The sequence below is a fragment of the Pleurodeles waltl genome, chromosome 10 (assembly GCF_031143425.1).
Source record: "Pleurodeles waltl isolate 20211129_DDA chromosome 10, aPleWal1.hap1.20221129, whole genome shotgun sequence".
Lineage (NCBI taxonomy): Eukaryota > Metazoa > Chordata > Amphibia > Caudata > Salamandridae > Pleurodeles > Pleurodeles waltl.
The window spans coordinates 310,941,761-310,969,399 of record NC_090449.1 but is presented as its reverse complement, the minus strand read 5'-3'; the positions used below and the strand labels follow the sequence as shown (position 1 = coordinate 310,969,399).

The 27,639-nt window shown below is 45.6% G+C and overlaps 1 protein-coding gene across 3 annotated transcripts in view; it reads left to right on the top strand.

The window, feature by feature from the left end:
- The window catches only part of ABCA3 (ATP binding cassette subfamily A member 3), a 453,847-nt gene that overhangs the window by 183,521 nt on the left and 242,687 nt on the right, over positions 1-27,639 (top strand). For all 3 annotated transcript variants that reach the window (XM_069210492.1, XM_069210493.1, XM_069210494.1), the window contains exons 7-9: positions 15,183-15,299; positions 15,619-15,739; positions 24,141-24,314. In XM_069210492.1, the coding sequence (XP_069066593.1) occupies positions 15,183-15,299; positions 15,619-15,739; positions 24,141-24,314 (412 nt within the window). The remainder of the gene's footprint in view (positions 1-15,182; positions 15,300-15,618; positions 15,740-24,140; positions 24,315-27,639) is intronic.

Sequence of the window (27,639 nt, the reverse complement as noted above, 5' to 3'; positions counted from 1 at the left end):
GCAGCTTAATTGAAAAAAAAAACACAAATTGCCTCAAAATGCTCCAATGGAAAATTATCCATAAAGTGTAAAGCACCCAATACAGTTGAGACCGTGTACTAAGTAGTGAAAAAATAGAAGAAAGCCACCACCTCACACCATGAAAAATATATACACTATGGCCAACAACGATATCACCTCCATATAGAGAGCCATCACCTATGTGAGACAGAAACTGATAACATACCTCCAACTCAAACAGTACTTTAGTTGTCCCAATTTCAGTATCCACAGGATGAAATGTCCACAGGGGATAATCTAAATCAAAAGGGGATCATATTGTGTTAAAGATTACATAAACTGTATCACCTTATCCAAGGTGAGTCCAACACAGGCCCGATGAATAAATCTACCCTATACTAGAGGTCAGACAGAGATGGAGTTCTTTATACTCTAGGTGACTTCTCCATTACTCACTGCTACAGTCAGATGACGTACTGAAGTAGTTGACAAGAATGTAGAAAAGAATGGTCCAACTCCTATAACCATCAAGATTAAAAAAATCAACTCCATGAAATAATGCTGGTCCCACACAAGTGCACAAATGCACATAAGAACAGTCCTACACCTCGGTAGCATAGACTTACGCCACTAAAAGACTGTAATTCATAATCTAACACAAACAGATAAAAAGTGTGATGCTAGAAAGTTAGACTGACTAAAATAATAGATTCCAAACAACAACCTGTTGTGTTAGCTACTTGTGCTACTGTTGAATGGACTTTTTTTTAACCCAAAACCTGAATTTGACCCAAGTAGAGGGTTAAGTAAGCACTAATGAGGCACAAATCCCAGGGAGCCAACCAGTCCCCCCACAGATCCGAGGTTAATAATAAACAACATAACTTAGCCGGCATATGGTCTGTAGGCCACCAGAAAGAACCCAGGTAATCATACTATTCACCGGGTATCATAAGAGTGATAAAGCTACATGCTCACCTGAGGGGAACCCCTAAGACTTAGCCAGTAAAATAACTTAGTTAGAGACATGCTGGAAAGATATTCAGCCTCCATCTATGTTCACTCTTACCTTTAGAATAGAAGATTTAAAAAAATAGATGCCTGAACTATCCACCGAGATTAAAAACAGGAGACTGTCAATGAAAAGCCAGAGTTAAATAAGGCTCTGAATCAATCACATGATCGCGTCCCGGGGGGCGGAGAAAAGAAGATAAGCTTATAATTGGGAGAAGAACTCAAGCGCCATGTTGATGAAAGGATAATCGTATCACTATCCACACAGAGACCTGTCATACAATAAAGAAGCAAACACACTAGTAACTCTTACTTATTGAGTCAAATAGAAAGGGGGAACACAAGAGTTATAAGAATGTAGATATGGACGATCCTACAACGGTAGTCCACAATAATATAATTCATCTAAACAAGTTAGCTATGAATAGGACCCCGAGATAATCACAAGATAAGGTCTAATGGGCTGATAGAAGAGTGACATAGCCTGAAAAGCTTGAGATCAGAGAAAGAACTCTATCCCCATGTTGAAAAGATGATCAAATAAATATCCACACAGGGACCTGTCCTACACTATAGAGATAAACACACTAATAACACTAACTTGTTAAGCCACATGGCAAGGGGGCACTTAAAAAATATAAGAATATAAATGTGGATGACGCCGAGAAAGGTAGTCCACACTGATGTAGCCTATCTAGAAAAGTTAGCTGAGATAGGGCCCCTAGGTAATCACAAGAACACATCTAGAGGGCTAGGAGGATGACAGCTTCGATGTAGGTAATAACTGGACAGCATATTGAAGGAAAGTGAGTGATGTCTGTGACTCAGATAATATGTGTATTATTTGTTAATTGTTAATTGATTGTATATTGCATGGATAAAATCCTATATATATGAGAAGGATTTGAATAGTTGCATATATCATTGAATATTATTATGAAAAAAGGAATATAATAAAACTGTTTCAATTTATTTTTGCCTTTTCTTGTTATTATTGCACCAGTGAGATGTGTTATAAATAAATGGTAGGAGATATTCCATTATTAAGTTTGAGACAGGAGCTGGGTGAAGCCAGTGGCCTGGATACTTCTTCATATACTTGTCTCCTTTCACCCCCTACCGTGGCTAGGGAGCATCATATGCAGCGGTGGTGCAGAGGGTGGCTAAGGTCATTGACCTTCAGTTGCCCTGGGTGGCAGCCAAGACTACCATGTTGACAGGGGTGTTGCAACTGGGAGTTCCCATGCCCGAACCCCCTACTCCTTTTCAACGACACCCTCACTGACTTGGTCCAAACCCAACACAGGGGCTCCTGTGAATAGGACGATTGCCCACCGCCCCTCCCCTGGGGACTCAGGGTTCCTCACCCAACACTCTAGATGTCGAAGACCACCAATCACTACAGGGTAAAGGCACATTCGCTACCACCGCCCCGGATAGGGAATCCAAGGAGCTTGACTCTGTGCAGAAGCAGTTGTCTTCTTCTGCCAGCCTTGCATTCTGTGCCTTTTGGGGTGTTACTCCGACACTCTGTGAGACACAGCTGCACAAGTGCTGGCCCAGTTCCCAGAGGAGGCATGGCCATGCGCTCTCAGACTTTTTTTTGATGGTAGAGATGCAGCAAAGTGCACAATACCATGTGAACTCGACATGACTGATTCGCTTGGTGTAGGGTTTCATCAATGGTGGCCCTGAGGCACCAAGTCTGATTGTGGATGACTGGCTTTTGTGAGACATCCAAGCTTCCTTCATGGACATGTCCTTCGATGGCACCCGTCTCCTCGGACAAGGCAGATTTGCCTCTCTAGGGCTTTAAGGACTTGGGTGCTACAGCCAGGTCTGTGGATCTCTCTGTGGCCTTGCATCATCCACAATCTGCCTCGTTTTTTTTTTTGTGGCTACAGAACGGGCTTCCAGTCGCGCCATTTCACTCCCAGCCACCGTGCCGGGCATACTTCCCAACCTCTGTGTGGCTGAGGGCGCGGTACCCACAGGCCTCGTGGGTCAGTTAGCCAGCAGTCTGGTCAGCCCACCCCCAGCAGCTGCAACCTTGAAGCCTTCCTAATCTGCCCCTTTACCTTCATGGGTATCTAGTTGGCAGAAGGATTCACTATCACCTGCACAACCGGCAGTCTATAACATCGGACAGGTGGGTTTTTCAAACTGCATGAAGGGGCTACTCCCTCTCCTTCAAGACTACCCCTTCCTCCACAACACCATCTCATGACTGGCTGACTAAGGATCATCTGTCCCTTCTCCATGAGTAAGTTGTGGCTCTCCTGGGCCAAGGAAGATATAGAGAGGGTTCAGTTGCCAGAAGTAGGCTGTGGTTGGTATTCCCGCTACATTCTGGCTCCCAAAAAGGACAAAGGCCTTCATCCTATTCTCTATCTCTGAGCCCTCAACTTCTTCCTCAAGAAGGAGAAATTCAAAATTCCCACGTTGGCTCAGGTCTTGTCTGCCCTGGACCAAGGAGACTGGATGGTAGTGTGGAACTTGCAGGACACCTATTTCCACATTCCTGTCCTGCCTGCCCATGGGCGCTATATGTAGTTTACAAGAAGCCACAAGCATTTTCAGTTCACCGTGTTCTCATTTGGCCTTACCAACGCCCGTCGTCTGTTTACCACGGTGGTGGCGGTGGTTGCAGCCCATCTGCAGAGATCAGAGGTCCCAGTCTTCCCCTATCTTGATGATTGGCTATTAAAGGCCTCCAGACTACGATGGACATTCTGCGCTCACTGAGGTTCACTATCGATGTGCTGAAGTCACACCTGACTCCTTCTCAGATGCTCCATTTCATCGGAGCTGTTCTGGACCCAGTGCAGTTTCAGGCATATCCTCCCGAACGGTGATTCCACAATATTCAGGCTATGTAACCGATATTTCAGCCTCTATCCTGGGTTTCGGTGAGACGGACTCTGAGGCTGCTAGGCCTCATGGCCTTGTGCATCCTGCTAGTAACACATGTCCACTGCATACGCTGGCTCTGCAGCAGGACCTGAAGTTCCAATGGGCATAACATCAGGGGAATCTTTCCAGCTGGACAAGATCTCGGATGGGACTGCACAAGATCTGCAGTGGTGGCTAACGAACGACGATTAGGTCAGAGGTAAACCCCTCTCCCTTCCCCATCCAGATCTGGCAGTAGTGACAGATGTATCACTCCTAGGATGGGGTGACTACCTGGGAGAGGTGGAGATCTGAGGACTCTGGTCTCCAGTGGAATCAGTACTCCATATCAACATGCTGGAGCTCTGAGTGATCCAACTGTCAGTGAAGCCTTCCTACCCTCTATCAAGAGAAGGCTAGTGCAGGTGTTCACGGGTAACACCACCGCCATGCGGTACTGCAACAAACAGGGTGGGTGGGGTCGTGGACCCCATGTCAAGAGTCCCTGCGTCTCTGGACTTGGCTGGAACAACAGGGCTTATGCCTGGTGGTTCAACACCTGGCAGGCTCTCTGAGCACCAGGGCAGATGAACTTGGCCATCGATACCTAACAGATCATGAATGGCGACTCTACTCTGACGTGGCTCAAGGTCTCTTTAAGCAGTGGGGAGAGCCTTGGTTAGATCTGTTCGTGCCCGCCAAGACTGCAATGTCAGCAGTCCTGCTCCATGGAGTTTCAAAGGCGGCTCTCACTTGGAGACGCTTTGTCTCGAGTGGAGCTCATACCTCTTATTTGCCTTTCTGTCCATACCACACCTGCCCAGACTTCTCAAGAAGATCCCGAACAACTGGGCCCAAATTATTCTTGAGGCTCCGGACTGGGCACGGAGAGCCTGGTATTCTGAGCTACTGAGCTTGGCCATTGGTCCTCCGATAGGGCTGCCTTTCCAGAGGATTTTCTGTTGCAGCAACAGAGGAGCATTCTTCATACAAACCTGTCCACTCTCTGCCTTCTTGCATGGAGCTGCGGCAATTGACAGCTTTCAACCTTTCTCTTGAAGTCTGTGAAGTAATTCTGGAAGCGCCCCTCCACCAATATAATATAGTCCGGACCCTGAGCCACTCCCTAAGGGTGGGCCGGCCCTTGCAGGTTTGAAAATTCTGTCAGCTCCTACGCCACCAGAATTTTCCCTTCCACAGTAACCTGACTTAGTGCAACTTCTGATAAAACCAGTGCCTCTTGAACTGCCCACTGCAGTACGCTCTGCACTACCTATGTCACTGGAATCTGAGCCATTTTCGGAGCTACCTTTAAATGTTCAGACCTGTTCTGATCGCAAAGATTTGACGCAACCCTTTTCTACGGCTCTTAAGCTTTTCTTTGTTGATGAATGTTTTGTCTTGTATCACATGCCATACAAAAGAAATGATGACTTGGAGGCACACAGACTCCTCCCCTGTTACCTTATGGATGCAAATCAATACCTAGACTTAAAAAATGCAAGTGATCTGGATACATATCCAGAAGAGGGCATTCTTTACTCCTTGGAGTCTTGTTTACTTTGATGGTGCATCTAAATCATATCCCCTTGTATCTCTGGTGGATACAACTTCTGGCAGATTCCTCACCTTTTGCCTTGCCCTCCCCCAACTAGTAACGATTGAACAGATGTGGGGACCTTTTTGGCCAAGGCTCAGCAGAGCTTAATGCAAAGAGTAACCCAATTTGACTGTACGCTTGGTTACAGCGTTGCCTTTCTTGACTCCAGAAAAGCCCACAAACAGCTGATCATTTACTCTATCCTGTTTTATGTGAACATTTTTGTAGTTCACTGCATTCCAGGCCTATGTAGCCTTCCCTCATCTTTGTTAGCATGACGAAGAGGAAAGAAGGATGTGAGAGTGATGGCTTGTCCCATGTGGAAGTTGGACAATGCTTTTGAGACAGAGGTAGGGCAGATGTGAAGTATCAGTTTTATCGGGATAGAACACTAAGGAAGGCGGCCGGACCAAAAGGACCTGCATTTTACTGACCACCCTCAGAAGCCAAAGTGGGCAACTGTGCACTTGTGTAATGGAAACTCTACAAGGAATGGTAACACTAAATTCAAAACAGGCTACAGAACAATGAACGGATTTGGGAAGAAGCAAATCAAACTAACCTTACAGTAGACGCATCACAAGTGATAAATTAAAGAAAACTTGTCATGGAAACAAATGAAGGCTGAGAGGGCAGCGAAATGGCATCTAACAGTAGCGACTGTCAGCGACCTGTAATACATTAACAAATTGCACACCAACATAGATCGGAGGAAAATGATGTCTCCTGCAACACTCAAAGCCCTGTGATTCAAGCATATTCTGTCAAATTGAGCCTCAATATATTTTCAAGTGTTCCAGAAGATAGCTAAGGTGTTTATCTGAGGAAGTTTATTCTTAACTCCAGGAAGCTTTTTCTTTCCCACTACTTGCATGCCACGCAGGAGAGAACTAATTTGGTGATAAATAGAGTACTGGAACAGATGATATCAACTTTTGCCAAATTGTTGAAAGAAAGGCAGTGTTAATGCAGACATGATTTTGACCTCGATGGATGCTTTATTGTTTTAGTTATCACAACCATATATATATGCATTAAACAGTTTGAGCTACATGTGCTTTGTAGTTCATCAACATTTCCCATCACAATGTGACAGCCAAGTTGTACAGTAAAGAGTAGGTTTGAAAGCTAACCTAGTGTATAGATGTATATCTTAAGAACTGCGGGCATCCACGGTTCCATTACACAGTATTGTACATAGCAGGCCTATGCTCCAACATCTTCCAAATCTGAGTCAGCAACAGTGTCCCCATGCATATCAAACTTGTCTAATAGCAGCCCCCATGTTTCCACATTCTCAGCGGCTTTCGTATGAAAACAGGACCAACACATATGTTGTTCCTCTGCATCTCCCCCCACCCTAGCACATCCTTAATCCAAAGTATCGTCTGTAGCTCATGTGACCCCATCCACCAAATAGCCACTCGCTAGTGCTAGTTGGAAAAACCTATCAGGGATCTTCCACCCTCTGGGCTTTGCCACTGCATCTAGTAGACAGGACCCAGGGGGTCGTGACTCCTCTAGTCATCTCACCTCTAGGCACCACCTGCCTCCAGGACCCATGTACCTCGTCACAGAGCAAGGTGACATGCAGAAAAGCGGCACCCTCCTCCCCACCTCCCGCACATTTTGCTGTCCTGGTGGCATCAATCTTGTTCAATGTATATGGCATCACAAATGTCCGACGAAGGTAATTGAAATGCAAAAGATTAAACTTGCTATTACAGGAGATCATGCGGACCAACTCACAGGCATGATTCCAGTCCAATTCCACCTCCCAAGCCAGCTGGGCTCTGACAGGGTTTTAGCCATGTCTTCCTTAAGTGCCTTATAGAAAAGAGTAATCAACATCTACCCTCCACCCAACAAAGTAATCCACCCAACACCTGAAACTGCAGCTGTGTCACCGGGAAGCTACACTACACCAAACCTTTTACTGTTTTTTTCCAGTTTGGCATATTGCAGAGAGTGACTTGCCCATACTTGAAATGTGTCTTTGGCGTCCAGAAAATAAAGGTCTGCCTGAAGGCAACCACCAGTACTCCACCATTCCATGGACATATCACAGTCAATATTAGGAAATGGTGCAAGATCCCACAGACACAACTGTCTATCAGATGGGGGGGAGCTGAGAAACATCTTTTTAATGACTGTCTCCCAAATTAGTGCCGTAAGTCGCACCAGGTACAGGATTGAATTCTCCAAGCGGCCTCCTCTCATCAGCCAGCATGCCAGTGTCTCCCCCTCCAATCATGCCTAGTAAGAGTCTTTTTTACCCAATTATCAGACTCCAGCATCCACAGGGCAGTGTGTTGTAACTGTGCTGCGTAGTGGTAAAGCTGTATATCAGGAAGATATAGACACCCCCCTCTTCCATGTCTCCGAAGTGCTGATAAGGTGACCCTGCTGCACTTCCCCACCCATACCAGAGACTGTAGTGATGTCAGTCAGCAAGCCATTTAGCCTCTGAAATATTCCTCGAACCTAGCAGGTGCAACAAATTTTGTTCCGCACACAAACATCTCAGAAGACATACCATCTTGGCGAAGGCTGCCCGAAGTAATGTGTTCCAAAACTCTACTGGCCCTGTAATGCCCTTCAGAACACTATTCATATTTAGTGGGTGATTATTAGTCTTTGTATGGGTGACTATAATTACTAGGTAGCAGAAGCCCTCTGTTTTCCACCAGATTCAGAGCTCTTGAAGTGTCGTAGTTGGACTCTTGCTCTAGGCAAGACTGCTGGCTTAAAGATGACAGTACTTATGCTTGTAGGCAACTATGCCAGTCCTAAAACAAGTCGCAACTGTCGTCCCAGCCCTCTCGGCTCACAAGCAGCACCTCACCAAAAACTCAAACAGTAAAAGGTGATTTGTGGCAGCCTTTACGCATGGACTCAAGAGTGTGACATCTCAGGGAGTGTCGTGGTTAAACGGAGATTACCCCTTTCTCACATTAACAACATGTCTCAATCAAACAAGGGAAAAGAAGAAGATGCAGTAAAGTTTCAATAGGTTTTTATTTTTGAAAAACTGCAATTTGCGATAAGTTGCATGGGCTGCAATGATTAGGATAATGAACAGTTGCAAGAAATAGAATGGTAAAGACAAGAGTCATTAATACAAAGACCCCCACCATCTTGCAATAACATGTAGTGTGAAATATGTCCTGATACCCTAACATAATGAACCTAACCTATAACCTAAAAGAGAGCTAGACTAGGTATGTTAAACCTTATCTGCAAATGCGATGTCAATGAGAAGAGCCCCCCAACCCTCGTTACCTTGGAACGAGGTCTCTAGCTCAGACTCCGCAAGGACACGAAGACTGGATCAGCGTCAAAGCAACGTATAGCAGCAATGGCATCTGGTCGCAATCTCTTTGACTATCTGTCTAAGTGAGGAGCATTTATACAGATCTGCTTGGATCCCTGACATAGGTCTGTCCCCAAACAATAGACAGCAAAGTATCTTTGGGGCAGTCATTTATATAAACAATTCCCTCGAAAGTGTGAAGAGGGAAAGTACCTCAAGTGAACACCTACAGTTTGTTTCTTTGTCGCTTGATATTGACGTCATAGCGCGGTGGCACAGATTTTTTTTATTTTTTTTTAAAACTTTTATTTTATTGGCATTTCAGCTGAAGCTTAAGCAGGTATAACACAACACCTTATTTTCTTCATGACGTACATCTTAGCATTTGTACAAGTGGCATAATTAAATTTACAGATGTAGTGAACTTTATGCATTACATGGTACTTTTATTTTGCCGCTAAGGTTATCACTCCTCTGTTAGGATATAAATAGTACTCAATTGTTCAAAGAATCTTATTAGCGACTTAGAGGGGGGGGAGTGGAAATACAGGTAATCATGCCTTATAGGGCCATTGTCTGGTGTCCCCACCAGTACGTGTTCATGCCATCTAAGGATCACCAATCAACTTCATTGGCTGTAATAATCATAAAGAGAACCAGCCAAAAATGGAGCCAACAATATAACAAAACTAAGAACTAATAATCTGCCCTTGGTCCTCGTACTTGAGCGAGGTGGCACTGATAACGTAAACTAAAACATGGGCCTAACTAAAAACAAGGCAGCCTTCTTAAAAGATTTAATTAAATAAATGTGCTAAAACAGAGCAAGCTAAGTAGTTTAAAAGTTACTAGGTGACGGGAGCACAAGTCTGCAAGCCAAAGACTAAGCTAACTCCTGTAACCCATTAAAACAAACTAGGATTCACTACAGAAGCTGCTCCCAGGAAGTTGCCACCTGTCTCCCCAATGGGAATAACAGCATCTTTCTTATATTAACCCACTGACCCTACCAAAGGCAGTTATGAGCCTCATCAACACTGGTACGGCCTCCCTGGGGGATTGGTCATAAACCAACGCATTGTCTGCATATAAGGAAATGATATTGTTGGGCTCCACCGCATGCCCCAGGGTTTCATCTCCCTAAGCAGTAGAGTCGCCAAAGGTTCAAGAGCCAGGCCAAATAAGAGTGGCAGTAGGGTGCAGCCTTGCCGTGTGTTCCTCTTCACCGCCCAGGCATCCGAAACCGTACCCCCTGCCTTGCGTGAACCATGGTGTCGGTGTAGAACAGTTTCACCCAGTTCCTGAAGACTGTTCCAAATCCCACCCCCTGCAGCACTACCATCAGATAGTGCCAAGTAACAGTATCAAAAGCTTTCTCCAAGCTGATTGATGCTTGTGCCATGTGTTGGTTTACCTCTGTGGTCTCATGCAGTACATGGGTCGACCGATGGAGATTAAAGACCATGCTACGAGCTGGTATAAAACCACACTAATCCTAATGCACTAATTCTTCTATGACCCCACGTAACCTCGTCAATAGCAGCTTGCAAGGTATCTTGCCATCAGAATTTATCCTAGTGAGGGGCCTTTAGGATGAGGGGTCATTGGTGTCCCCACCTGGTTTTAACAAAAGACAAATTATGCCCTCGCGCATAGTAAGGGGAAGGATCTTTTCCTTTTGGGCCATCTGAAAGGCCTCCAAGAGTTGTTCTGTGAGCAGTGCAGAGAATGTTTGAAAGAATTCCACTGGGGAACCCATCTCCAACGGGGGGCCTTCAATTTATTAAGGCCCCATAACACCAGTCTCATTTCCTCCCATGTAAGCTCACCATCCACGTCACATGTGCCGTCTAACAGTCACGTTAAATCTACCCCTCCCCCTGAGAAACACCTCTACAGTGCCTTCCTGACACACCTCTGCCTGGTAGACGTCTTGAAAGTACACCCCAAGTGTATTCAAGATATCCTGACGACTCTTCACCAACCTCCCAGGTCCAGAGGTGAAATGTGGGCGGGACCTCCTGTTCACGTTTCAGTATCCAAGCCAGAAGCCTCCCCGATTTATCTCCCTCCCTGTGTAAACACTATCTATAAGCCTTAAGGGTGTATTTGTAGAAGGTGTCCCGTAGCGTGTTTAGGGCTCACTGAGTCCGTATAACCTCTCTGCGCACAGCCGCAGATGTCGCGTCCCCCTTTTCAAACTGAGTTAGTTGCTTTTCTTGGACATTGATGTCTGCCTCCAGCTGTCCCTTATCCCACACATAATCCCTATACATACCTCGCCCAGTACTGCCTTCAAGACCTCCCATTTAGTGGGTGTGGTAGCAGCGGAACCCCAGTTATTTGCTAAATATTCATTGAGTGCATCTGCCAGTGACCCTTTACACACTTCATCAGTCAGCATTTCTGGGGGGGTGATGGGGTGGGAAGGATGTATGTGCCAGCGTTTTTCAGGGTGCATACCTCTGCCCCATTGCAGACGAAGCTGAACTGGTGCATGGTCAGAGAGGAACCTCACTAAGTGAACAACTGCTGCAGCCGTTCAGGCCCAATCCCTGCCACAGGTTGGCGGTTTAGGCAACAATATGTATATTTGTCAACGAATAGTAAGTGTACTCCTTTGTCTGAGAATGTAGAGTGCACCGGCAGTCTAGGAACCCCAGATTTTGCATTACCATTGAGAGGAACCTAGTCATGAGAGGTTTTGTCCTCTGAAGTGGAGGATGCTGATCCCTGGCCCCATCCAAGACACAGTTAAAATCTCCCACCCAGGTTTTAGACAAAAATTAACCATGTATCGCTTAGTGTGTCCCCTCAGGCCTCGGACATTCCTGGTCACCATATTTGTACAGTCAGACATAAGGTGTTGTTATCCACACCCCGGGCCCAGACTACCCTATCCCCAGAAGAGCAAGCCGATCCTCGACCCTCCACATCTGAAAAGCAGCACCTTGAAGCATTACATGCACTGAGACACCAAACCACCTCAAGAACCAAAGGCATAAACATCAATAACTTCCCAACCTTTTCTCGATGCTGGCAGAAACACCAGCTTAAACCCTCCACAAACAAGGCCTACCACAGTATGTGGGAATGACTCCACAAAACCCCATTGCACTAGTTATAAACCAGTTCCAAAGTCATGTAAGCAGGCGGATCCATTCGTATTCTAAGGAATAATCCAAACATAACCTATTCATTATCCCAGTCAGTCCTCTGCACCCTACAGCCCCCTCCCAGAAGTCAGTTACCACTGGTGCACCAAGTCAAGCAGGTGTGTCACTCATCTCCCCGTCCATCGTCAGAGTGGGTGTTTCCCCAGTTGCCCCCAGCAGCAGAGGAGTCAAGTGCCACAGTGGCATCCCTCTGGATCACAACCCTCAAGGTCTCCGGGTCTTCACCTCCGGGCCATTCCACTGCTCAATGTTTCCTCATGCCCTCTAGTCTTGATTGTGCAGCCCCCAACTTTTTGCGAGAACAGTTCCTCCAGGATCCCACTTATTTTATGGCACCTTGTCCCACATCTCTAACCACCTCCATACATCCTCTGGAGAGTCAAAGAAATGAGATTTTCCCTCCAAGAGCACATATAACTTGGGCACAAAAGCATTCACTTGAGTCCTATGTTCTTCAACTTTTTGTTGACCTCCATGAAAGATTTCCGATCCCCTGTACTCTCTGGGTGTAGCCCAGATATATGCAGGTCTTGTGAATTTCATAATAGGCAGTGTCAGTCTCTCTGGCAGCACATAGTATACAGTCTCCATCCCTGTAATTCAGGAACCGTGCTATGATTGCTCGCGGCAGTGCCCCCAGATGTGCGGGGACACCAGCGCCCGCTGCGCTCTCTTGATGACAAAGAAGTCCACCAAATTTCTTGGTTTCAGTGTATCCTGAATCCACCACTCAACAGATTGTACAGTCAAGCTCCCCCTGGGCACGCTCCAGAAAAGCCCAGGATTCGGACATTATTGCAGCACATCCTCCATTCTGCATCCTCAGCTCGCATCTCCTGGACACCAGTTTTAGATGTAATGATAGCCACCTGCTTTTTAAGTGAGGCCACCTCTGATGTAAGTTCATCAGTAAACGCTTTCTATGCAGTGACCTTGTCCAATACTTTCTGCAAATACACATGGAGGAGATTCACCTTGATGGACACAGTTTAAGTTTTTCCTTCCAAAGCCACATGGGAGTCTTAAATTGCTTCCAGGATGTCCGCTTGGTACAGTTCTTCTACTGGCTGCTCCCACGCACGATAATAGTGGGCACCCCCTTGATGGGTCTACCTCTGTGATGCTGACATCTGGGTCACTTTCATGAGACCAGGTGGTTTTCCCCTTCCCATAAGGGATGAACCGTAGATACCACCACAGACCAATACGGAGGCACTGGGGTTGCAGGCAGCAACCACACCCAGTGGTCACAGTGCCTACCGTGCCACACAGTACTGTTGCAGTGTTCCTCCAAAGCTGGGCCGACTGCCCTAGATACATCTCAAGGGTTGTTCTATCAGTCCCCTCTCCCGTCTCCTCAGGGACGATGGCCATTCATGGACGCACTCCCAAGCCCCAGGGTTCAATCTGATCTGGAAAATCACAGGCTCCAGTTCCAACTCTGTGCCACTGAGGGGGCAGAGAGTGGGCTGCCCACCAAAGTTCAAGCTCTGCCCCCGACAAAGGCCCACCTCCAAGTTCCATTAAGACCGGCCCCAGAATTCCAGCCACGTTGCCCCTGTAATCTCTTCAGGCCATTCCTCGACCTCCAGTGCTCACCGAGGTGCGGGGAGGAGGAGTAAAGGGGGGCCTGCAGTGCAATCACATTGTTGCCAGCCGCTAAACTCCAATACCAGGGAAGCCCCCATGTCGGCACTCACCCGTCACATGCCTCTTGGCCACCTGGCATCTCATCTCTGGCCTTAATCAGCACTCCAGGAACAGAGGACCCAACAACAGCCAAATCTTATCCTGCTGTCTCTGTCGAGCAGACAACTTCTTCAGCAGCGCTCTGCCTCCAGGGCAGAGCCACTCCGCTTTCTTGCCAGTACCAACTGCTGCTGTATGTGTGTGGTGGAGGGGGCCAGGTCCAACAGCACCCTAGCACTACGTAAGCCTTGGGTCCAACCTTCCGCGGGGATGCTCCCTGCCACCGTAATGCGATCTCTGATGACCATCTCCGTCTCCCCCGGGTTGCAAGTGTGGCCCCTGCCATCTGAACCAGCTGCCTCGTTGTAGCCTTACCGCTGCTCACTTGGCTGGTAGGCACGCCAATTGTCTGCTTCAGTCTCTGCCGCATAAGCCCATAGGAGCCGGACATAAAGCAGCCAGGGGCTGCAGCTGTCAACCCCTTCATTGATCCTCAGCCTAACATGTGGCACATGGCAGGATTATGAAGGATACCGTCTGGACCCGTGAGGATCCATTCACGGACGCGTCCTGTCGGCTGTCTTGCGTGTCCACACACCCCCATCCCCCCCTCCACTACCCCTGCGGGAAAATTTTTTTTATCTGAATCTCTAGCCCTAATTTCACCATAATTGTCACTTTGCAGCCAAAGGCCTGGCCGCTGGTAAAGTTGATCTAAAATTACCCAAATCGCTACAGTTTGTGCTGTATACTCCTTCACTAAGCCTACAGGTCCACCCAAGCATTCCTTACCCATTACCAGCATTCCAACCAATTCTGTCCCCAACAGTATACCACCCATGGACTCCTGAGCAAGATAAGATACCCTTAGCTAGCTTTGGCAGATTCTAATCTGTAACACTGGGGCAATGCAAAGAATATATGACTGGAAATCTTTCTCGTGCACTGTTGTATTCAGTGACACATGTTGCATTTTGAAAGTACATCTGATTGAGCATCATTGATAAGTAATAAAGTTGCGGTGAGGAATGTGGTTGAACCAAGTATTCTATAGAGTGTAATATTTGGATCTAGTGTATCTATTGCCAGGGTGTACATGGGCATAAAAGGCCTTGGGACTTGGTGAAATGGGGAGAGTCGTTTGAACTTTACAGTCTCCCCTGTGTTTTTTTCTCTAATTGATTTGCTGGTCCACAGTAATGTAAGTAGGAAAGAGGTATAATTGGAGCAGTCAGTCTTAGTCTAATGATTGATCACAGTCTCTCCTAATTAAAAGCACATGTTCCCCAGGGGACTTTCTAATTGCTCTGGTGAGGCAAATCATTTGTGCTGCTCTCTCTTCTTGATGGTATGGCTGAAAGATGGACCTTTTCTTTCACCCAGGACTAAATGCACATCCTTGCCTTCTTTACCAGAGAAGCCGGGATAGATCAAATGTGCCTGTGGACCAGACATTCTCCTCTGTGTAATGCTTTAAATTTCTTACTGTCTTTTACAGGAGTATATGCGTATGATGGGCCTTAGTAATTGGCTTCACTGGAGTGCCTGGTTTCTCATGTTCTTCCTATTCCTGCTAGTGTCAGTCTTCTTCGTCACCATCCTTTTCTGCGTCCAGGTGAGTGCCATTATGTACTTTCCAGAATATTTCTGTTGATCTGTCTGTAGTTTTTGTTTGTGTAGCTGATGCCTGGAAACTCTACTCTGTTCCTGTGTTGAACGTTTGTTCGTGCCTGGGATCTCTTCAGATAAATGTGAAGATTTCTATTCTGCTCTTCTCCCTGCTGGGAGGAGGTGCTTATAAAACTGGTGTCCAATTTGTGAGCTAGGCTGGCCAATATAATACTAGTGGTGGTCAGGGGGAGAACTATCAGCATTAGACTAAGCACCTGTTCAATTTGAAAACTGTTGATTGATTTTTTGATTTTTTTTTAAAGATGAGTAAACAGGGAGCCGTGCTGACCAGCAGTGACCCTACCTTGGTGTTCATATTCCTGGCTATCTTTTCCATCTCCACCATTTCCTTCAGCTTCATGGTCAGCACCTTCTTCTCCAGGGGTGAGTCAGATTCAATGTTTTCACACAGATCTCTTGTTCCCTACCTTCCACCAAGAAAAACTATTTGCCGGAATGTCCTGGTTTCATGTGTATCTGTAATGGAAAAAAAAAACCTTTCCAGTAGAATACGTTGTACATTTAACTGGCAATTATCCCTAAAACAGGTTTTTATAGTATATTTAATAGGTGCCATGCTACCCTGATCAGTAATACTCATTTTATTTACTTTTAAATTGTAATGGCCTATAATGGGCCCTTCGGGATTCAAAAGTGGTTCTGCAGATTGTCTTGCGGTGCTTGCTTATGATGATTACCCTTATTACCAGTGTACAATGAGATAGAGCATGCTACTCTTCACACCCTTTAATAATAAATCACAAATGCGTAGGCGTTGAGTCTTTGAGTACTTGCTGTCCCAAGATACTGTAATACAGAGAGCAGGTGCTTTGAGGCTTAAGATACTTTTATTCATGCAGATGTAAGGAGTGAGAGGGAATCTTTTTACATTTCAGAGGACACTATAGAACATTTCAACAGATACCTGAGAAGTGGGGCTCCCTCTTCCAAATAGTTTGAGCGCCCACTGTGAAGTGTGAGTTAACAGACATAAATGCTAGTGTGAGCATCATGCCCCCTAAAGCAGATAGTATAGTCAATGTAAATGAGGATGTGAAATCCCCGCCCTACCGACACTCCCCCACCCCCGCTAACCACTGCAGAATTAGTTGTCACAGTAATTAAGTTGGAAAGAGTGCGTAATAACTCTGTTACTTGGTTTCAGCTAGCTCAAGGCATAATTAAAGTGATTGTGAAATGGAGCCTTCTTCCTTGTAAGGCATGCGGTCATGTGCCATGTATGAATAATAAGGGAAATCACTGCTTTGGCAGCTGCAGTGAGGCAAAGAAGGCAATACATCTTTGGCCTCTGTTTTAAGGAGATGGATTGCTAGCTTCAGCTACACAGCCTTCTCTGCACTTGCCTTGCCCTTAACCATGGTAACAACTTAACTCAATTGGTATATCTGACTTTTGCTTAATGCTGCCGTAGTTATACACAAACCAAGCGGGTAGCACAATGCCCACACACCCAGTGTGAGCCACAATAAGGTTTTCCTCACCCAAATGTGAGATACAACATAGCAGATGAACTGAGATTCAGCCATGTCACAATGCTGACAGGGGTCATTGTTAAATGAACCCTACTCCATGGCAGGCATACACAAGAGTTGCCTTGACGTGAATGTGGATACTTCTCTTGACTTGTAAAAGGCTAAAAGGTGTGGGTGTTTGGTATAGCAATGACACTGGAATGGAGAATCTTAGACAATGCTCTACGCCACAGGATCTGTATCAGACTGTTGAGAAAGGCAAACTGACTTAGCTCTTGTCTTCAAGATGGGGCACTATCTGAAAGGCCCTGTCCCATGGATCAGTCCCTAAAAATCTGAGGACAGACATTGACAAAAACAGGAACATTTGGAGCACCATAACAGAAGTCATTAACTTTTACCTCAAGTCCAGAATAACTATAGATTCATTTTCCTCTGGCTTTAAAACCATAACATATTGCTGCTATGACAGGTGGATCTCTTTATTTGAAAGAAAACATTTTCTTAAAACCCCTGTTAAACATTTTCTGTTTTTTCCCCAGTGTACAAAAGCCAGTGGACTACCCTACGCTAATGGCTGCATTTTAAAAACAGACAATTCTTAGGTAGCTACATTTTAATTCCACAAAACTGCTTTTTTTTAGAATGTCTTCAGTTTTGTGCCATACAATTCCCTCTGAATGGTTCCCTGGGGGATGCCTTCAGGTTCAGATGCATCCACTGCGTGCTATAGACATGTCCACCAATTCTGATTCTGTCAAAAGTTGTGCAGGTGGTACATGGGTTTTAGACACAATTAATCCTACTCACCCCGGGATGGCAAGGAGGTTCTGGTATATTCACATATTGACACGTAACCTTCATGTGCCTCTCTCTCTCTCCTGTAGAGCGGCAGCAGGATGGTCATATCCTCTAATACATTCCCCAAACACTGCAGCTGCATGCTTGGAGATTGAGTGGTGCCAACTAGAGCCATTTTGCTTCTGTGTAAAAGTTGCAGATGTCTTCTTGGTTGTCAGTAAACCTGCTACGTAATCCTTCAGTGCAGGATGCTGGAATACATTTCTGCATTGGTGTAATTCAAAAGGCAAGGAACCCTTTAAAACATAGGTTTCTGGAGTCCTGTGTTTCGAACTGTCTCTTGAACAGTAGGGGCTTACAGTACTATCAACATGAGTTTCCTGCTTGCCCTGTCAGCTTTTATGTGTTTCAATGATCAGACATTGTTTAATCCTCCCTACTGGTTCATTTTCTGAAAGGTTTGCTTCAACTATTTTCGCCTACCCTGTTTATTTTTCTTCAGTGGGATATGAATCTTGTGTTTACTCTAAACAGTATTGTTGCTTGAGCTCCACTTAACAGAACGTGTTGGAATACCAGCTCTTTTACATTTGTTGTTGCCAATAAAGACAAGGGGCTATTTCATCTTTGGTCGTTGTATGTGTTAAGTTCTTCTATGCCTTGCTTATGAAGACCTTCCGAAGGGCTTTTGCGCCTATTCCACTTGGGCCGTGGCTGCTACCATGGCTTCCACCAGAGGCATTCCAGTAGCTAACATCAGCTGGACAGCCACATGATCATTACTGCATATACTTGATAAAGATTACTGTCTCACGCACGAAGCATGCAGTGATGGATTCATTGCCAGGGTTGTGCTGCATCACTTTGTTGGTTAATTGACACCACTCAGTCCCATCTCCTACAGGTTACTGCTTTGGGACTCTTTCTTAAGGCTTGGAATGTGCAGGAAGATGTGTATATCAGAAGTAAAGTTAGTTATCTTGGTGACATTATGTTCATGGCATGTGTAGCTGCAGATACACATGCTGTGTATATGCCTGCCACCGAGTATTGGGCTCGGATGTGTGAACGTTTTTTTTTCTTGGAAGAAGTCTTTGAGCCATAAGGTATAGTGACTCCACATATTGCTGGTAAAACGCATGGGCACCAGCTCCATCATCAAATTGTTTTTTCTACGCCATCGGGTTCAGACAGAGCTCACTGTCGGATCCTCTAGACTTGTCGCGTCTGTTCTTGATCTCGAGACGTCGCACAAAGCTTGTCCGACTCCAGGAGCTAGACTGTTCAGTGTCCCACTCAGGGGTTTCCCCCTCCGGGGCTCTGTCTACAGTTCAATGCCCGAGAATGTGCCTTCAGTGTTGGGAAAAACTCCATTCAGGTATTGCCTGAAGTGTCACACCAAGTGCCTAAGGACAGACCTCCATCAGGTGTACAGCCTGTGCCTGTCTCTGGAGCACAAGTTCTCCTGCTTGGCATGCCTTCCGGAGTAAAAAGACTCTGCGTTACCGTTGGTATTGACACATTGCTTCTACCTCAAAGGCACACTAGGAGGGCAACGATACTCCGGATCTTTTCGAAGAGCAGGATGACGAAGCTGAATAGACAGCCAGAGACTTCTGCCGTGGAAGGTCAAGTCTTTGCCTTGGAAGAGAGTTCAGGCTCTGACTCTGAGGTAGACGAGCCATTGCCTACTTACCCACCTTGAGGCACCCAAAAATTGGTCAGATCCTGGCTCATCCTCCTTCAAAACCCAGGGACTGTCACAAAAGGAGATCACCTTTGAGAAAGCCCTCAACCCACCACTGGCGCCAGTGCCCAGAATGCCTCAGTGCCATGATAGAGGCACTACTCTGCCTCATTCTCTACCATTACTTCCCCCTATTCACCTTCCCGTCCTCCTTTGCTTTTCTCTCCCCTTCTCCTGCCCCCTTAACCACCACCACTTGCCGGCTGCTTAACACATTCTCCACAGGAGTCATCTCACTCGGGGTTTGGTGGAGACAGCCCTTGGTCCCCGTGACCCATACGATATGCTTTTAGATGCAAGCATGCAGATGCCCAGGGTACAGGTGATGCACTGCCTCCCAACTGGGAAAGTAAAAACGATAGATGAAACAGGGAAACATGTCGCTGCCAAGTCTGCTACGACCCATGGGATGACTATAACACACTGACCCTGATTTCTACATGCAAATCATTCCCCACCAGTTGACCCTGCCTCATACCAGGAGATTCTCCAAAGGTCAGCCACCTACTGTAAGATAGAAATGCATAAGCAGTGGAGGATGAAGATATCCTGCTGGCGACTGTCATTTCCACCCAGTGGTCCATACAATACTTGAGCATGCTTAAGAAAATGCTTAAGCCCGCTCCCGACATCTTAAAGGAATCAGTACAGGCTATAGTTATCACCCCGGAGGTCAATAAAAAAATATAAGGTCTCTCCTGTTTAACATTAGAGATCAACTACCACCTGACTCCCTTGTAGTTCATGCCACTGCAAGCATGCAGATGCCCAGGGTACAGGTGATGCACTGCCTCCCAACTGGGAAAGTAAAAATGATAGATGAAACAGGGAAACATGTCGCTGCCAAGTCTGCTACACATTGGCGTATCACCAATTCTGTTGTATGACAGGGTGCACTGGGATAAAGTGGAGCTGCTTATCTCCCAGACCAGTACACAATATGGAGCAAGAGCTTTTGGCAGGGGGCAAAATCATCTCAAATTTCACTCTCCTGTGTGCTCTAGATGTGGTAAACACCGCCATCTGCGGTATTAATTCTACTGACTTTCCTCACTGACACGCCTGGTTCTGTGTTTCCAGCTTCAGGCCAGATGTATAGCAGCATCTGCTCAACCTCCCCTTCGATGAGGAGTACCTCGTAGACTGCTGGAAAAGATAAAGAAGGACACGAATACCGCTAAAGCCATGGGAGCTTTACAAACACCCACCACCTTTGGCTCCTTTCACTGGTCTCAGTACCGCAGAGGTGCTAAAACCACCAACTTCGAGGTACCACATCTTTCTCAAGACAGCAGCAGCTGACCCCTTCTCAGGGCTACTACCGAGGGGCTACACAAATAATTCTAGGGGTAAAGGCAGAGGCTCAGCCACTGCAGTGACTTAGCCACTGCTGTGACTTGCATGCCTACCTCCACCCCTACCACATAACACCTGTCTGGGTCTACAGGGGTTTCTGTCCCAGTGGGCGGAAATCTCCTTGGACCAGTGACTGCTCTGTCATAGCCAAAGGGCATTGTCAGGAGCTTACTCATACACTCCCAAACTTCTCACCCCACAAGCAGAAACTCCCCAGAACATCAGTGCCTTCTTCAAGAGCAGTTGCAGGCACTTCTCAGCAAGGGAGCTATAGAGCCCTTGCCAGCCCAGCACCGCAGCAAAGGGCTATACTCACTATGCTTCTTTATTCTCAAGAAGGAAGGATCACTAAAGCCCCTAAACAAATACATCCTGTCAGAACATTTCCAAATGGTAACGCCACAGGATGAGCTATACAGGAGTATCATCGTAGCATACCATACCAAAACAAAATAAGAGCTTCAGCAGTAGGATGAAACCAAGTACAATCACATGAAATAACTGAGGGGTAGCAAGCGTTGATCCTAAGGTGTTCCATGTAGGGCAAGTTAAGTTCATCCAGGTCTGGCCTCCTCTTTATATTCTGGTAGTTGTATTGCTGTATTTTTATCGTAAACTGCACGTAATCTGATTTCAGAAGACCCAGTTTTCAGTTGTAAGTTTATCTGTGGAAAGTGTTTGACAGGATAAAACAAGCAAAGCAAAGAAGTGTAGTGAGAAATTTTGGGGAACATAGTCAAAACAAATTCACAACTGAGACCTGCTAATGTTGTACCCAGGAATTAAAGAAACATGTTGAAATATAAAATACATTGAACACAGGGGACCCTTGATTCTACAAATACACGAGAGTAAGGTGTTGCCCTTATAATAAGTATAATTGAGTAAAAGGAAATTGCCTCGATGACCCATACTAAATATAAGAATGTTTAGTAAATCGTTAATGGGAGCCTGTGCTAACTGGAACCGGGGTGCAGTGATACTTCCAGACCCCTATAGCAACTTGTCGATGGGTCCCCAGTGAGGAGTCTCCTGTCACCCTTCTTATTGGTGTGGATGCACGATAACCTACTGATTCTAACTCTAAAATGTGGTAAAATTACGAACCATCAGAGGAGTAGGGAAATAAATGTTCAGTGTACTAAGTTATCCGTGAGTGCCTTTTAGGTGAGAGTGAGTTTAAGCCCCCCTTCGAAAAATAAGCGTACGTACCTGTGGACTCCTGCACAACAAAACATCAATGGCAGCAAATGGAAGATGCACCACACTGTTTGGACTGTAGGCATCAGGGATGAGAGTGACTTCAAACACTGAGTATGAGGCCTTGGTAGCTCATGTAAAGGGAAAATCAACTTGGAACTGTGGAAGCACGCCCTAGTGGGCACCAAGTGAGCAGTGCTGAACTGTGTATTACTCTGAAAAATGTGACTAGTTGCAGAGGAGGAAATGGGACATACCAAGACAGAATTGGTGTTTGTAAGCAAATGCGATGAAGCCAGCACTCCAGAACAACACATTTCTCACCATCTGCAGGTTGGTGAGTAAAGAGAAAGTGGAGTGCAGAAGCTGACATGAAGTTGGCAAATGAAGGAAACTTAGAGGGTGTTCATCCCCTTACCTGAGACCCCAAGTACACTAATCCTGACCTTTGCAGGCACTTGAACTCCTATAACGCCATTGAGAACCATGTTTGAAAGGAAAGCCTAGCACCATTTGGATGCAGGTAATTGCATCTCAGAACAAAGCTACTAGAATGTATTGCAGCAGTTAAGGAATAGCCTGTGAAATGGAAAGTCGTAAGTGTCAAGAAATGGATATGTTCATGCACCAGACGTCCTAGGAGACCAAGATAATGTAGGATTGGGGAGTTTAAAGAAGGAGACGCTCAGACGGATGGCAGCAGAAATGTTGCTGTAATCCCTGCGGGTATTTTGAAGACTGTCACTGAAACATGAATGCCCTGAAGCCGTAAAAAAGCCTGGATGTGTGTGAGCTGAAGCATAGACCACCTCACAACAACCTCAAGTAATGTATAACAAGATGCCAAAGGCAAACATTTTCAAACGTTCTGCGACAACAAACAGTACAATGCAGGAAGGAGCAAAGGATGTAGCAGATGAAGGAAGATGAAGGAAGAACAACCTTTCCATTGTTGGGTTGTCAAGCAAGGAGGAGGGGCCTTAGATAGAGCAATTAGAGAAGTATTGTCTCAAATTCTAGGTCTGCACGGACTTCCAGCTGTGTGCATGTGTAGGATTCCCAGGAAAATACCACTGCCATGCACTCAAAGATAATGTACTACATAAACTCAGTGAGTGAGATGGTGTATAACGACCCCACAACTATAATTAGAAGGGAGTAGTTTCGAAGAATTGAGGTACATAGTCATGAGTCAGTTCCATGCAACCTGTTTCCAATCTTACTATTGGTCTTCCTAACCCTTGGTGTGGGTGCTTAGGAAGTCTTTCTGTTACAGAAAAAACATGCCCTTAGGTAAGGAACAAACAGTTTCTCTAGATCTGCTTTTATTTGCCACGAAACCAGTGAGGATAATGATAAAAAAAGAAAAAATCACAGGTTTATATGTCTTAATGAGATGCAGCCTTGTGCAGTCCTACTCTTGAATGAAGTGAGATGGGGATGGTAGGAGTTTGATTTATTATCTGCGTAAGGCAGTTATAGGACTTTGATTTAGCAAGTCCTGTGACTGTCTTTCCTGTATCTGAATTATTAGCTTGGTCTTCTATACCCAATTCATTCATTAGCTGTGTTTACTTGAACCAAGCTATGAGGCGGTTAAACTAAGATCAAGAGTAGGTTAAGGATTGCTGTATGGTAGAGATTGCTCAACTTTATATATCTAGATAAAAGGGGGCAGGGAAAGGCATAAATGCCAAGATTTGTATGTGAAAGTCGTATTGGATTTCTTCTCCTATGACTAAGGGATGGTGTCTTTCCTTTGTTGACAAAGTTCAGTTGAAGACTAACTGGACAATTCAATACCCAGATGCAAATTACTTTTCAAAACAGTGTGATAGAATTAGTAATTATTTTTCACTAGAACGCCTGTCATGTACATTAAAATATAAAGTATGCTGTGCCTGGCCTCCCTGCCCAAAGCATTCACAGAGCAACAGCTATCACAGTTGTCTGTACCATGGCTTTTGGCACGTGTTTCTTATCTTTCCTTGCATTGTTGTCAATTCATCATCAAATTTACCCCACTTGCACTTTTTCGTAGAAGGCGAATTGTAATGCAGCTGCTCAGTTTTGTGGATTTTCTACATCGAGATAGAGATGTGCATGTCGTTCGGAGGCCCTTGAGCATAGCTGTGCCAGATTCATTTTACTTCTACTTAGAATGGTTATTGTCTTTTTCTCTTTGTAGCAAATGTTGCGGCGGCTGCTGGAGGCTTCCTCTACTTCCTCTCGTACATCCCCTATTTTTTCATTTCACCGCGCTATGACTTGATGTCTCACAACCAGAAGGTGTCATCCTGCCTGATCTCCAATGTGGCGATGGCAATGGGGGCCCAACTCATTGGGATGTTTGAGGGCAAAGGTGAGTGAGACTATGTCTTTGTGGGATGGAAGGTTTGCTGAGTGGAGGAGGAGAAGATGCTGAATGAGAAGCAGGGTTGAAACAAGGAAAAAGTGAGAAGAGTGGGCGATATTTGTCTTCCCTTGCTGTGTACTGACCACTGGTCACCTATGCACATAGTCATACAGTCATTCAACCTGACAATTCTGCAGATGACCTCCTACAATAGTCCTGTCCTCTGTCTCATCACTAAAGTGAAGCTGCACAGAAATGTTGTGAGAGTCAATTAACACCAGGTAGTGAACACTGGAGTGTGCACTGCACTGAAGAACCCCACAACCTTGTCAGTGCGGAATCACCATCATAGAGAAGAGCAGTAGAGGTGCAGTTGTGAGTTGAAGATGTTCCCTGGAATTGCCCCAAAAGTGATGAATCCAGTCCCTCCGGGATCAAAGCGATTGGGAGTATGAAGCGTTCTAAGAAAAAGTGCCCCTGTATTCTGGTACCTGGAATCTTTCGGGTTCCACACATCCCACCCTTGAACTTTAGAACATAGCTTAGCAGTATCCATCTCCCAAGTAAGACAAGTACGTTTGATAATCCAGGCTATCCCTGGTGATTCAGAAAAACTCAGCCCAATGGGCCATTTCGGAAGGGGACTCCTGTTGACCTCAGTTTGATCCATTCTGTTGCAGGCACTAGTCCAAACACACAAGTGGCACAGCGTTTTTACCAGCACAAACGGGGTAATGCTGGGTAGTAGCAAGTTTGTTGATTACTGCGGATTCTGGAAGTTTCCTTCACAGAAATATAAAGAAAAAATGTTGAGGTTTGCAGGGCATTGTGATTAAGAAAACCTTGCGTGATTCATGTAACACGCACAACTCTGGAATCCTCTGGATGTCTACCTTTAAAAAAAAAAAAAAGCCTGGTAGGTTGGATTCCATGAGTGATGGCGGAGCACGGCCCCCAATCCTACAGCTACCTCTATTGCTGATCACTCTACGTAACACTTTAGGGCCCTTTCTGTCAAGGTCTCTTGGCCCACCAACACAAGTGAGGTACCATTTTTATCTTGGGACTTGGGGGAATGCTGTGTGGTAGGAATGTTTTGGCTCCCCACAGATTCTAGAAGTTTTCCTCACAGAAATGTGAAGACAGTGTGTGTTTATAGTCAACATTTAAGTTTTGCAGGGCATTGTGGGTCAGAAAATGGTCAAAACATAGTGTGGGATACATGCAAAGCCCACCACCCTAGACTTTCCCTGATGTCTAATTTTCAGAGCTGTCTAGGTCTGGAAGGTTGGATACCATATCCACCCCTAGGGTAGTAAGCAAGTCTATTGGACTCAGGGTGGGGTGTAGAACGGGCTGATGCCAAGGGAGCCCCCCACCCCCCAAAAAAATATTATATGAATATAGTCCCTAGGGTCTAGTGGACTTTCAGCTCCTGAATGGGCAGAAAGATTGATGCCCCATTTAGTTGGAGTAGGGCATGGCCATGACTATGGTTGGCAGCCATCACCTCTATATTTAAAAAAAAAAAAAAAAAAAAAAAAACATTCTCTGGTCTCTAGTGGGCTGTCTGCCCCCAGGGGTCAGATTCGGGGCAAACCTCCCCATCTGGGACAAACTTATTTTCTGCCCCGGTGGGAGGGGGGCAGTACAACACCCCCCTCCCCCCCCCCCCCCCCTTCTGGGGCAGGGGCATGACTCGATGCCAGGGTAAGCTGCCACTTCTTTTTGTTTGTTTTGCCACCATTTTGAAAAACCTGGTGTTAACTGTGCTTTCTACCCACCCAAGGGAGGGCAAATCGGGAGTGAACACCTCTATCTCCTCCCTCCACATATATACAGAGACATCCCTGGTGTATAGTGGGCTTTCTGATCCCACCCACCATCTCCCCCACAGGACAGAAAGACTGTTGCATGTGTTTTCGGGTGGGGGCATGGCCATGCCCTGGTGGACAGCCTCCACCCCTACATATTTAAATTTAAAAAAATATCCCTGGTCTCTAGAAAGACTGTTCTGTACAAGTGAGCCTGGGAGAATAAGCCCTTGCCTAAAGGGGTGCTTCCAACATCCATGGTGTCTAGTGAGTGGATCCCTGCTTGGGAATCTCTCTCCTGTGGCGATCCTCAAGCTGGGATCCACTGGGCAGAGGTACTAGTAGAAAGGGGAGATTCCCCCTTCCCAATGATACCCCTTCCATTAGTATCTGTGCTCAGGTGGACTGAGCTATTATCCCCCCCTCCCCCAATTCACTGTCAAAGTGAAATGAGCCCTTCGGCTTGTTTTACTTTCACTTTTGAATGTAATGACATCACTGCACCCTGCATGCTGATCGTGTATAAAAACAAAAAAGCTTAGACTGCTCAGAAAGCTGTTTCTGAGCAGCCCAATCTCTGTAGAATAAAAAGAAACCCTCTGGTGCAAAGCAACAGAGACCCTTCTAACCCTCCCCAGTGTCAGCAGATAGACTGGAAGAGGGAGTGTGGCCGTCGGACATTGGCTGGTGGCCACCCTTATGGGGCTAATCTTACATGTTTTTCTTCCTTACTGGTTTCCCAATAACCACTAAGATGAAGTGACGCCCCTTCACTTTTTGATGTTTTCTCCTTTATTTACCTTAGCCTAGTTTCTTTTTTCTATTCCTATTCTTAAGGTCTGGCTTGGCAGTGCACTGTCGCCAAATAATTACGTGAGCATCACTAGAGAGGGGCTTTGGCTCCACCCACATGTTCAGAACCAGGAGTACGTTTAGATTGGAAAGAATTTGTGTGGTTCCACAAGAAAATGCATGCCCTCCACACAGTTGTGATCATTTTGTTCACTTACCCTGATACCGGAGTTTGAACTTTCAGTTGGATATTTGTTGCAAACAGATATTAAAAACTGTTCATTACAAGTCAGTTAAAAAAAAAAAAAAAAGAATTGCAGTAGCTCGGAATGTGTAGAAACATGCTGAAAGATTTTAGCATCTCTTTATCTAAGAGTGAAACAAATAAAAATGTCTGTGATTGTCATTGTAAGGTAGAAAAATATAGCAGAAGAAAGTAACACAGCTGGTTCAGTTATGCTCCACAACCTGATATGCCTTTCACCTCGGCTGCTGTCTCCGGCATTTGGCATTTTGACAGCAGAATCTGACTGTAATAACTTTTAATAGTTGTGTTCTGTTTTTTTCTTTAGAATTGGCGATCTGGTCTGTCACAAGCCGCAGATTATAAAGAAATTAGAGACTGTCGTTAATACAGAGATTACAGTATAATAACTGTATGATTTATGGTGTTTATCTCTGGCAGCACTACAGATGGGAGGAGGGAAGTCATTAATCAATATGGA